This window comes from Hakea prostrata, chromosome 6 (genome assembly GCF_041222555.1).
Source record: "Hakea prostrata isolate BN-2017 chromosome 6, UWA_Hpros_2, whole genome shotgun sequence".
NCBI classification, from domain to species: Eukaryota; Viridiplantae; Streptophyta; class Magnoliopsida; order Proteales; family Proteaceae; genus Hakea; species Hakea prostrata.
In genome coordinates, this window is record NC_142605.1 from 40,469,327 (window position 1) to 40,482,807 (window position 13,481).

Below are 13,481 nucleotides of genomic sequence, written 5' to 3' on the forward strand. Positions count from 1 at the left end.
CAAAAATTGCAGAAGAAATAAAAAAAAAAGCTAAAGAATATAAAATCAAATAAAGAATAACAAAAAAAAAAAATGATAAATAATAAATAAATTGAGAAAGAAAAAAAAACCTAATTGTGGAGATGATTTTTTTCCAAATTTTCCTTAACCATAGGATATCGAAAGGGAAGAAGAATAATTACAAATAAAGAAACGGAAGAGAATAAATAGAAAGAAAATAGGAGAGAGGAGAGATGTGAGAGAATAATAAAGATTGAGGAGTTAGTTTATAATCAGAAATGACATTTTGAATTTCTAATAAGATTTTTTTTCAAAAATTTAACCCATGTTTATACAAAGAGAATAGAATAAATGGGAAGAAAATATGTGAAAAATAAAAAATGTGAGAATAAATAGGGATTGATGAATTAGTTTTTAATTAAGAATAACATTTATACCTATTATTTTACCTTAATGTGTGATGACATTATGCGAGGAACATAAGCAACAACCATTTAAAATTAATTGAATCTTTATAAGGTTGTATCTCCCAAAATGCTTTCTTGTACTCATTCATATATTGTTGTGATATTCTGATTACCATGAGCGACGGAAAACACCCCTTTAAGGGAGATGTATGTATTTCCTGATGCTTTTCTTCTACATAATAAAAGTGTAGTTTATATCTGAATATTGGCCAAATAAATCATAGATAAAACCTCAAATGCATTTAACGTGACCATACCCTTATTATAAGGTGAAAAATGTCAAGGATCACGTACCTTCCCCTGTGATGTGATAGGGAAATGATCTGGACTCAGGAAAACTCTTAATCCAAAAATTATATGAAAACCCAAAAAATCTTTTTCTCCATCCTTCTAGTCTAACTCTGACCAATTTCATGAGATCACCTTAACCTGGTTAGTTCATGACTTCCTGGCCAATCCAAAACTATTCAATACTGCGTTACTTAAAACATATCAGAACCTCGTTTCAAGTTTTTGACCATGACTGAAAACAGGTTCAAGGAAAGAGATATTTAGTTTCTCTTTTTTCTCTGGGTAATCAGATATTTAGTCTCTCTCTATTCATCACTTCTTTTTCCCTCAGTGCGGCTGATGCCCATAAGGTGTGCATAATAAGTAAGAAAGAAGAAAGTTCCATTTTAATAATTTCTGGGTTTGCAACTTTGTCTTTCAAAAACCTTGTAAATTTTAACTATTAAATGTTTCTGATGAATGATATTCTGCTTTAAAGCTTTACCACCATGGGCTCCTCCTCTTTCTTCCTTTCCTTCTTCCTCTTCATCTTCTTATTCAAACTTAGTTGCAGAGTAACAGGTCAGAATAGCTGCCAAACTAACAGCTGCAGCGATTCTGGACCTGCGATCAGATTCCCTTTCTGGATAGAAAGGTTTCAGCAGAAGACATGTGGGTACCCAAAATTCGACCTCAAGTGCAGTAAACAGGAGAATACGATTCTGGAGCTCCCATATTCAGGAAGATTTTGGTTACAACAGATCGATTATATCAAACAGCAGATAGTTATGGTCGATCCAGATGATTGTCTTTGGGGGAAATTAAAATCTCTGAATCTCTCTGGTTCACCTTTCAGGGGGATTTACTACGAGAACTACAGGATGCTTAAGTGTTCGACGAAATTGAATATGGTGCCTCCTCGTTCTTCTAAACCCATAAACTGTATGAGTAATTCGAGTTATGAGATTTGGGTTACAGCTTCAGAGACAGATGCAGTGATGATGCTTTCCATTAATTGCGAGTCGATTGCAACTATGTCGGTTCCTGTTCCTTGGTCTGGTTTCTATGAGAAAGATGATCAAAGCTCGTATGATGGGGACAGACAAGATCTTGTGCTTACTTGGGATGAACCCAATTGCGCAGATTGTGAGGCGAAAGGAGGAAGGTGTGGGTGGTTGCAGAGCAACTCTGATCCTGAAGTCGGTTGTCTCGATGGTTCGCGAACTCGACAAGGTGAACTCTAATCTCCATTTTTTTTCTTTTTGTTTTACTTAATTACGTCTCGTCAATGACTGAAAATGGATGAGTTAACCATTGGTGATGAAGTTCATAGTTTTACAAAAGGTATTAAGCTGACCCAAAAAACCCAAACAGAAACTATATGATCTCTGAAATCTGAACAGGGTTCATCACCTTGGGGTGTCAATTGAAACGATCATAAATGGCTAAACCCTGAACTAATTCAGGGGGATTCTGTGTTTTAGCAAGTCAGTTATAAATTTTGATCGAAAAACAAAGTTCTAAAATGTCTCTGTTTTGGTCTCAAATTGATATTGTTCTCATGTCAACTCCTTGTGATTGAATTGAAAAATGCTAGTTGGATTATATAGCTGAATTTATAAACACTCATGCCTAACTCCCAGTGAGTTAATAGAAAATTTCCCTTTGCATGATCTATCCTAGAAAATATCCGTAATCCTCATAGTGACTAAATAGAAAATTGTCCATTGTATGATATATCCTACTGTTAGTGTATTTGAGTTTATGTATTTTTTCTTATGTCCTTCTTCTTTTTTCTTATAGCTTTCTTTCTTCTCCGTTTTTTGTTTTGTTTTTTTTTTTTTTTTTTTTTTTTTCCTTCTAAGATTTAAGGTCTGCATTAGGGAATGCAAGACCCATGTAACAAGAAGCATAAGAACAGCCATTGTTGGTCCAAAAAGAACAAAAAGAACAAAAATAAGGACCACACCTCCTAGAAATTGAGTGGTAGCAGTGCACCTATGTTAATATGCATCATCTAAGTAGTCAACCTGTTAGCCAAACTCTTGAATGTGCTCAAATAAGCCATGTTAAACTGCTAAGCTATGACTTAGATTCCATCGTGTTCTCGCATAAGCTGGTTTCCCTGCCCCCCACATTTATTGACCTTCAAAATGTAAACTTCGGAGTTTACTCTAAAAGAATTTCCTTGGGCAAAAAATTTCTGTGGGCACCTACACTGTCAGCACAGTTAGTCCTCTCTCATTTAATAACTAAAATGTTGCTAACCTACTTGGAATTAAAAGTTAATTATTTATTGATTTGGTAACCAACATGCTGAACTGCTATCTCTAAGGCATAACTAAATCAAATTAGGATGAAGTTAGCCATGTAATCCAAGACTAGCTTAGGGTTTCAATTAAGAATTTTTTGCCCAACCACTCTCATCACCTTAGTTAGTAATGGTGTTAGAAAGGTTTTCAGATATAAATGGTTGTAACTGTTATACCAACTCATGTTAACTGATTTTTTTTTTTTGATTTTTAAAAAAATTTTATATACTCACTTGTACTTCTATTAGAGCCACATATTGTATCAGACTGAGATTCTGTTCCTGCATCCTACTATGGATCTGGGAATTCCTAGCAACTTGGTCTGGAGTGATTGAAGCCTAGTCTTTACATGAATGCACAAATGTAATTACTTCATCTTTGCAAGTTTCATGAAAACTGTTATACTTGAAAAACTCATATATCCTTGTAAGGAAGATATGAAAGCTGAAAGTTTCTTTCTTTGTGTATTTTGGGGGAAAACATGCAGGAATACCAAGGAGCGTGAGCTATGCAGTGATCCTAGGCGCTGGCATACCTGCACTCTTATGTTGTATGGGGGTTGTTTGCTATGTGGGTAGCAAGGTCAGGAGATACAGGAGACGAAATACCCATGTAGCAGAGGCTGGCTTCTCCTCCTCAGCCATAAATAACCAGCCGAACCGCGTCATGGTTGGCCTCGACAACATTACCATAGAATCATATCCCATGGTAGTACTCGGCGAGAGCTGCCGGTTGCCAAAACCTAATGACAATACATGTTCCATCTGCTTGGCAGAGTACCAGCCCAAGGAGACACTCAGAACTATACCACAGTGCCAACACTGTTTCCATGCTGATTGTATTGATGAATGGCTTAGAACGAATGTGACCTGCCCCCTGTGCCGGACTTCTCCAGAGCCACAGCCTTAGGGCCTAAGGAAATCTTTGCATGCCCCCGTTACCTTTTGGGAGGCCTACGCCCTATAGAAACTGTCTACCTGAGACTGTCTCTTGACCCGTAAGTCTTGTTACAAGGTTAGAATTCTAGCTCTTCTAGAGTGGTATCTCAATGATGGCTCGGGCCCCCAGAATTCACCACCATGGTCTCTCATCTCATTTCTTCTTTTAATGCCTTTCCTAGATTAATCTCTGTAATTCTTTTTAGCCATTTTTTGTATCTTCACAATTTTTGTGCAACAGTGCATTTGTATACAATTTTGAGAGCAATATACCAGCTGGCTATACTAGAAAATGGCTTACAATCTTCATCAAATTAGAGCCTTGGGCAGTGTCAGGATATGAATGAAATTTTGGTGCATTTAGAGGTTATAGTTTTTAGTGTTTGGCTTATCCCGTTTTTGTGCACATTTAACTGCACAAGTCTATAGCCATTACTATGTCTTTTTTTTTTTTAGGTAATATGTAACCATGACCATGTCACAACTTAAGTAAAGCCATCTATATTAGTCATTGCTTGACAAGAAATGAATCCAGTTAAACATGAACTCTCAAGTTTTCTATTTTTTCTTAGATGATTAAGAAATTAATTAGGAATTCTGAAGCGAAGGATCCACAATTGTTGTCATATCACTAATCTTTACGGATAGCACATCTCCATGTTGACCTCAGATGTTTGTGGAAAGTCCCTTCAAAGTTTAAAACTAACTTGAGAGTCTTATAAGGCGAGTTCATTATCTATTAGCTTGCATGCTAAAATTCCCTCAACAGTCCATGGATAGGCACCCATGAAGGACCAGCTCAAGGCACTGGTTATGGCAGTGATGGGAAACTAGACTTGGTAACTGGTTTACTCAATTGCAGAGTTTGGAAAAGTAACTTCTAGTTTATGATTTCCTATAAAAGCCCTAGTTTCAATCAAGAAACTGTACTCTGACATAGTTCTGGATAGACCTGTGAATGGAGAACCGAAATCCGCCTTTGAATTTGCATTCGTATTCTTTTAAGGGTGTTCATATCTACAATTTTTATTACCAAAAAATATTTGTATCCATCTACTAAGCAACCCGATTCGGATTCGAATAATTGCTTATTGAATAAGATAATATCGAAATAAAAATTTATCTGAATAGAATAAAGTATTCAACAAATTTTTTTTTGAAAATGGATAATAATTGAGTTCAAAAATTGGATAATTAAAAAATGAAAATTATCCGAATAAAGTAAAATATTAAACATTTTTCTCTTAAAAAATAGAAAACTGGTAATCGGTAAACAAAAATTATAAATCAGAAATTAAAAAAAAATGACAATCACCAATCAAATTGGTTTACAAATTAGACTATTATTGAATATCCGATAAAGTTTCAGATTTAAATTCGGATGCCTGAAACTAGTGTATCCAAATCGAATCTGATCAGTTTACATGTCTTGGAAGGAGTTCTGCTAATCACTCTTTCTGCCAGAACAGAAACTGAGATTACAAAGAATGCAAGAAGAATAGTAGGGTTAACAATGATCAACAAAAACTGTCATAATATTAAAAATATATATATACACAAAAGGTCGAATTGAGGACAGTCGACCCTGCATTGGCTAAAAATGCTACAATAGTAATTACTTATCATTTGAATGCTAGAACCTTCTTTCACCCAAAAAAAAAATGTTACGAACCTTCAAAGACGTACAGATCCAAAAGTCAACATAATCATTAACATTAAGGCTTGTTCACAAAAGTGCCGATACATCCTGGCGTAATTACAGTGATTCAATGGGTAAAACTTTCCTCTGTACCCATTCACCAAAAAGAAGAAAAAAATTCCCATGTTACAAGTTCAGAGTACACATACAGAAGAAGCTCAGTTCTACAAATTAACAAACATAATATGTTTATTTCTTGGCAAGAAGCTTCTTTGGAAGCATCTCCACAGGTGTTGTTTTGAGTAGGAAAAGCCTAGCAGCACGCTCCTGCAAAGTACCCCCACATTTCAATCCATGTTTTTGCAACTCCACCTTCAGCCTTTCCATGCCAAGAACCTGATGACAAGAGAATGTATGTCAGAACATGCAAAGAAAGAACAATAACAGACAACAATGGAAAACTATAAAATGCAATTACAGAATGAACCAGTTCACCATAAATATGTATGAACTAATAAATAGTCATCTTTCATCATTTCACTATGTATGAACTATAGTGTAAACACTCCTTGGTGAAACCCAGAGTCAGTAGACATGTCACATCCATAACCTAATTGGAGAACATGTCCTTTTAAATTATGTTAGGAGGACGAACATTTCCAGTTCCTTCCATATGTAGCACAATAGTAACACTCATATATATGCTGTCCCCCAGCCCACAGGTATGATATAAACAATTGCTATCACTCCAGTTGCAGACACTATGTGAATTTTCTTTTTTATTGTTTCTATCTTTTATTTTAGAGTAGAAGGTTTCAAAACTGTAGCATATTATCAAAACAATCCATTCTCAAATATTTCTTTTAATCTGGACTGCTGTGTAGCAATCTTGAAAACATTCTCCTCATCATCTGGTACTTTCATTGGACAGACCCCAACAAGTATCATACATCATACTTCACCCTTCAAACATGTCACATCCCTAAACACACACACACACACACTCTCTCTCTCTCTCTCTCTCTCTCCCCCCCCCCCCTCCCTCCCTCCCCCTCTCTCAAGTTCCCAATCATGGAATTTGAAAGCTCTCAGTCAAACCTCCTGGTTAGAAATGCTAAGTTTCAAAGGAAATAATGGCTCCAAGGCCCAGGAAACAACATGAATGTTGAAGCTATATCCACTTTGTTGCATCAAGTTGTTATAAAGATAATGAGAAGGGATTAGCTGTGCCTAGGATATTAAGGCAAAGAAATCCATCATGGAGCAAGAGTATTCACTCATCAATCCACGCTGAGCACATCTGATGCAGTTGCATCAGACATTAACCCTGTATGGAAAGGGATGGGCTATGAGGAATGGGCTCAACTTAACCTTTTGGTAAAAAATTATTTGTTGGACCTTCAATATTTTGGAGCTTAATTGTAATGGGCAACCCATAAAGAGTGTTAGATTAAGATTACCTAATAGTCTGATTGAGTTCTATTTTGAATTTATATAGCACAAGGAATGGTCATGTTGGAGTTCATTTGTAGTAGCTCTGATTCATGAGAAGGTACAAGGATGTTGAGGAGGTATGGACCTGTACGATGGAGACATCAAAAAGTTCCTCTTAAACAATAAATTTTAATCCAACAATATTTTTAACCCTTTCTACAATATTTCCTATAATCATATGCCTGTTGTCCCCAGTAAACTCTTTAACTTCATAATCTACACGCTCAAGCCACTTCCTGTCCTCTCCCCTCTCCTCCTACCAACCCTTTAGAAGCTTCAATTGTGCAATCAACCCAACATTACATCATGTGCTGGGAAGACAAAAGCAAAAACCTTTTCGATTGTTCAGTCTAAATTCAAATTGACAACATTCTTTCGAATCCTAAGGTTTTCAGTTGGAAAAAGGAATTTTCATCTGTAAAAATTTCAAATATAATTATGACTGAGCATGAAGCATTAGACACACACCAAAAAGAAATTAACATCTGAAAACAGCAAGAAATTCAATAGAAACAAAATAAATATGGAAAAAGGGTAAAAATACCTCCATATCCGCAGCCGAGTTGAATTCCGCAAAATCCAATGGCTTCTCCACATCAGAAATGCTTGCATTCTCAACCGCTATTTCATGAATTTCTGGTTTCAGTTCAGCAGCAACAGCTCCACCTTCAGAATCTCTGCCCTCCCCCAAAACGGTTATCCCTGTAGCTTGACTAATTACTTCACCATTCCCAGTATCTGGTTCAACTGAATCAGTGCCTCCAGCATGAACTGCTTCACTTCCAGAAACTGCTGCCGCCTCAAAATCAGAGACATCAGGGCGTGGAACAATTGTCTCCTTAGAATTCCGAAATTCTATCTCTGTTGAGACCTCTTCTGCAGCATGAATTGTTTCACTTCCAGGAGCTTCATCTAATTCAAAACCCTTACTCTCAGCAGCAACGTCGTTATCTTCCTCCATGTTGCTTTCTGGACAATCCCCACCAGAGGACTCCCCTTCTGGTTGCCCATCAGAAACAGAACCCGAACTCGAATTCCCACCCCCCTCCTTACTGTCTCCGGAGGAACTTCTATCATTCAAGATAACTGACTTTTCATCTTCACTTTCAAACTCACCCTCTTCATCACTGTCGCTCTCATCAAACTTCTGCTTACCCATCCTACAAGAAAAAAAACCCGTCAAAATCCGAGCGAAATAAAAAAAACCCTAGAACGGAAAAAACGAGAAGGATTTGTTAACCTAAATTCTTACCCATCCTAAAAGAAGAAGAAAAAACCCGTCAAAATCCGAGCGAAATAAAAAAAAAAAAAAACCCTAGAAAGGAAAAAACGAGATGGATGTGTTAACCTAAATTCTTACCATATCTTTAAGCGCTTCGACGCGGGCTCATTATCAGCGGGGATCTTACGCTTGGAGCTCTCATGAAGACTGAACGCTTGCCTCACTGCTGCTTCAACCTCTTCCCTGCACTTGGCAGAATCTTTCCTGTATTTCTCAATATATTTCTCAGATTCACCCGATCCTGATTTCTTAGCCGCTTTGGCCTGCTTCTTAAGAAACTCTTCGGCGATCTTCTCCAATTTCCGCTCCTCAGCCTCGGCTTTCCACTCCTCCAATCTCTTCTCCGCATTAACATGCCGAAGCCTTCTGCCGCTCATATCTCTGCACGCGTCGAAGTTATTCGTTTTCTTTTGACCAGCTTTTGTTGCAGCGCCTCGGAGTAAAGAACCAAACCCTCCTTTTCCACCAAGAAGACGAAGCAAGAGATTGACCAGAGGGGAAAAAGCCATCCTCGGAAGATACAATTAGGGTTTTCTCGCTTATATCTCGACAACCGGTGCACAATCGTTGGTGCTGTGGAGGAATTCCAGTTAGTTCGTGGAGTTGAGACTTTAGGGTTTCGCCTGAGATTGTCGGGAACGGGAATTTTAGGTTGACAGATCTTCCATCTAAGAGCCTTACGAATAGCTGATAGATCGCCATCGACGAGTGGTTTCGCTAGCTCAAGAAACAAGTCTGAATTGTGAGGGTGAATGTTCTTGCCTTGCTCATTTATAGAGAATCGTTATATTTTCCCTCCCTAAAATATCCTCAAATTTTGACAAAAAGGTTTAATTAATTATGTGCAAGACGGTAATTTAACACTTTAAATATAATTAAATACTATTCATAAATAATATAATAATTTTTGTTAATTGATATTTACTAATTGAACTCGAAACGTTTTATTTGGCACTGAGGGCGCCAAGGGTGCAAATGCCCCCCGGTAACCACTCATTAAGGCAAGTTGTAATTTATGCTACATCCTTTCTATCTAATTATTATTCGTTGGATAAAATTATCCTATTAAGTCATTTATTTGAATTTTTTTAATTTTTTTACATGTTTTTTACTTGAAGTATATGAATATTTTTTTAGATACTCTGTTAAAATAACTACCAAATTTATTAAATTCTTAAATTTCAAACATAACCCTCACAAATAAAGTGGTAAAGATGTTCTAAGTAGACAAGAATTTGTATTCAATCCATGTTCATTGTCATTTAGAATAATCTATTCAAAAAAATAACTCTCTGCCTCTCTTTCTAAAACTTCTCGAATTCATTTAGATTTGGAAGAAAATTCAGAGAGAAGAGGAGGAAGAAAGATGAGACAAGTTGCTGAGAAGAGGAAAGTTGCAAAACAAAATAAAGGATATTATTCAAGATTGTGACCATTGAAGAGGAAGAATTGCCGATGAATTAATGATGAGACGGAGATATCAAAATCGAATTTTTTTTTTTAATGTGAAGATATGATGTAAAATATAGATATAAATGGTATTTGGTCATAAAATTCTAACCCATCTGAATCCAATAACTAAAATGACATGGACCCCTGAGCTTACCCTATTTTTTTGAATGATAAGATTTGAATTTAAATTACAACAAAAAAGCATAGATTAAATTACCAACAAATATTAGATACACCTCTAAATTGTCTATAAAAAAATCTATATCATCCTAACTCTTTCCCTTCCAATGAAAAATAAAACGATTCTCGTGCCAAAATTAAAGAAAAATAAATTTTCAAAGTTAATTAGACACACTTGTTCTCTAACTAATAATTAAAATCCACCTTATTGTCTTATCAATTTCTTTAATTTTTCCACTTTTTCAATTCCTAACAAGGTAGGAAACTTGGCAATATTTTGCGGTTTTTGCTATATGGTGATACAAAACTAGCCTCTGAAACAATGTTTACCAAAAGTCGTTGGAAAATTGCAGATGAGTGAAATGTAGGTGAAAGTTGTCGTTTCTTTGTATTTTTCGATGGGTTTCTCTGTATTTTTTTGTTGAATTTACCAAGCACTCGCCTACATAGCTAGAGTGCATCAAGGTCGATGGATATGAGGCATTTGTGCATCAAGGTCAATGGATATGTGGTATTTGTGCTAAAGTTGTAAAGGACGAGATGGCTAGATCCAAACGGATCATCAGCGCTGATGAAGCGTTACATCAGCAACTTCTACAAAAAAAATCAAATCTTCGAATACTCTAGCAAACCCTACTGAACATCTAATTTCTACTATGAAACAACTTTTCCGAAGAAGATTGGATTCTCTAAGAGTACCAAGTCCATTCCAGCTAGTCCTCTCATAACATAAGAGGATAAACGTCATCAAAGTCGCTAAAGTATGAGCAATGGAAATCATTGGAACCACTACCGAAAGAGAGAAAAAAACGAATCACCAAAACTGCCCCTGAAAGTATCAGCGATATTTTTAGGCGTCAGTGGTTTTGGCAACCACCGAAACCTAAAATATTAGCGAAAGTTTGCATGTTGATTCCACGACTCTTTTAAAACATAACTGATCTTCACCCCTTTTTTTGTTTTAATCTTCACCCCTTTATGTTCCTTCATTAGCGCCAACTTATAAATTGAATGAAAATAGTGAGAGAAATCTAGTGGGAGTAAAAGCTTTCCCTGTAGGATGTATTGTATAAACATAGATGTTCTACCAAGGAGAATCCTAACAAATAAACCAGATCAATTATTTGTTAGCTAAAAAGAAGTAGAAAAACTAAGTATTCTATGTAGTGGGACAAGGGAGTAAAAAATGAAATGAAAGAATTTTATAAAAAAGTCATAAATGTGAGTCCCACGGTTATCATATTCCTCACTTTTTAACGAAGTCCCATTGACTTTGGCACCACTTGTTTGTTGAGTCTGAAATGAAGTAGGAAAAAAAATTTTCTTAAAATCTCAAAGCATGGGTTATTTGGTTCAATGGGGCAAAAAAGTGGACCGTTTGTTTACTAACGTGGCATTTTACTTTCTTCATCCCATCCCTTTTTAAAGTCCTTTGCGAAAAACTATGAAATATAAAGAACAGCGGAACCCATATTTTGAAACTTTTCCATTAAATCCTTTCTTTTTTTTTTTCCTTTGGTAAATTCTTCTTCTTTCTTCTTTTTGACTTCACTATTACATGCAGCTCTACGAATCTTTGAATCAGCTAAAAGCCCACAAGAACCGATTGCAAGAAAGTGAGTATTATTTCCTACACATATTTGCTGGAAAATTGTTGTTGGATCCGACAACATTCATAGACGACCAATTGCAAGAAAGTGAGTATGATCAGACGTTCGTAAGTCATTTGTTTGGGTTCAATTTGCACTAAATATTTGGACCCAACCTGGTTCAGTCCAATATCGGTTAGAGATCCGAGTTGAAATTGAGTTTTCTTATAAATGGGTTGGTTTTCTTATGGTTGAGTGTTTTCGTGGGACGAGCAAAGGCCCATTTCTGTTTTTTTTTTTTTTGGTTGAGAAGCTGAGGCCCATTTTAATACCCATTAAACCAAAGCTTAATGGGCTGTGTTTGGGCTGAACAATCTCAGCCCACACTGGTTCGGGCTGGACTGGGCCAGCCCGTGTGTGACCCGCTAGCCCAAACCATTTGACCCGAAATCAGCTGGTTAAACCCATTATAAATAAATAGAATATAATAAATTTAAATGTAAAATACAAGAAAACCCTCAAGTATCTATTTGTTTTCCTTAATTTTTTTGCTTTGGAATATGCAAACAATAAGCCTGTAAAGCCTTTCTCATTTGAAAGATGGGCTAAGTAAATATTTAGCAAGTGGATTATCATTTGAAAATCTTTTAATGCTATATTTTGATCCAAAGCCTTTCTCATTTGAAAGATGGGCTAAGTAAATATTTAGCAAGTGTATTATCATTTGAAAATCTTTTAATGCTATATTTTTATCCATTTTTATAAGTGTTAAGAAGGGGGAGGAGAATTAGTAGAGACAATCCACTAAAATTCATCAATATGCCAGTTTTCTTTTGTATATTAGTTCTATAATTTTTATTTCATTGTAAAAAAAAAAGTTTTTGGTTTTGAACACCCAACACAAGAGACTTTGAGAGAACTTAATGTTTTTATGTATTTAGACACTTTTGATAAAGTTTCACACATCAATAAGGTACTCAAAACATACCGTTAGTAAACCCAATTCTAAACCGTTAGTCAGCCCAAACCACATCAGTCCGAAACCATTATTTTCTTAATGGGTCGTGTTTGGATTGAGTGTTTTTCAACCTAAAACCGGCCTAACCGAACTGTTGACCCCCCTATGATATTGATATCAATAAGGTACAAAATCTATACATTAGTAATACAATATCGATAACAAGACTAATGCTAGCTACCTATCATGGAGCGGAAAATAAATTTCACGCTTGCATTGTCATTGGTAAGGGTGAGAAAATCAAGGAACTCTCCACCTTGCCCTTAATTTTGGATTCATGCATTCATACACCAATGCAGATTGTTTTACATACAAAACTTGTGAATGTAATTTACGTTTTCCCCACACCTTCTGATTTGCATGAGAATCGCATGCATGCCTACAAGTGGAAATTAAGAGGTTATACAACACTCCAATTTAGCCAAAGGTGGTATGTTAAAGTGGTTAAAGACTCAACTTTCCTAAGGGAGGTCATGGGTTCGCACCCACTCTGCATTAATATAAAGCTTCCCCCTGAGGAAGTAAATTGTGGGTGGATACCATCGAGTTAGTGGGTCCATAGTCATTCCATACAAATGGCCACAACTTCAATGTTGTGCAATTAATGTGTAGTACACAATTGATGCAGGTCAAAATTCAAAGCGGTAGTTGAGATCGTTGTTTTGCTTTTTTCTTTTCTTTCTGGTTTTAGTCGATCTAGTGCAAAAAGTTAAAAAGCCCAAAAAAGGGTGTTCGAGTTTTCATTCTCACCATTCGTAGTTTAATATTGCACACATTACCATACAAGGGCACTTATCGGCTGCATCCATCAAAATCTAGTGCAGTGCTAATTTGGATATC

The 13,481-nt window shown here is 36.1% G+C and overlaps 2 protein-coding genes across 2 annotated transcripts; one reads left to right on the forward strand and one right to left on the reverse strand.

Annotated features, from left to right (window-relative positions):
- Window positions 1-923: 923 nt before the first annotated feature.
- LOC149014131 (putative RING-H2 finger protein ATL21A) lies at window positions 924-4,262 on the forward strand. The gene is made up of 2 exons (XM_089159191.1): window positions 924-1,970; window positions 3,537-4,262. Exons 1-2 carry the CDS (start codon window positions 1,247-1,249, stop codon window positions 3,956-3,958), a joined length of 1,146 nt encoding a protein of 381 aa, XP_089015317.1. The 5' UTR covers window positions 924-1,246; the 3' UTR covers window positions 3,959-4,262.
- Window positions 4,263-5,582: 1,320 nt separating this feature from the next.
- LOC149014132 (uncharacterized) lies at window positions 5,583-9,136 on the reverse strand. The gene is given in 4 exon segments (XM_089160035.1): window positions 5,583-6,022; window positions 7,665-8,280; window positions 8,481-8,893; window positions 8,895-9,136. Coding segments are annotated over 4 exon segments (1,386 nt in total). The 5' UTR covers window positions 9,105-9,136; the 3' UTR covers window positions 5,583-5,875.
- Window positions 9,137-13,481: the final 4,345 nt, after the last annotated feature.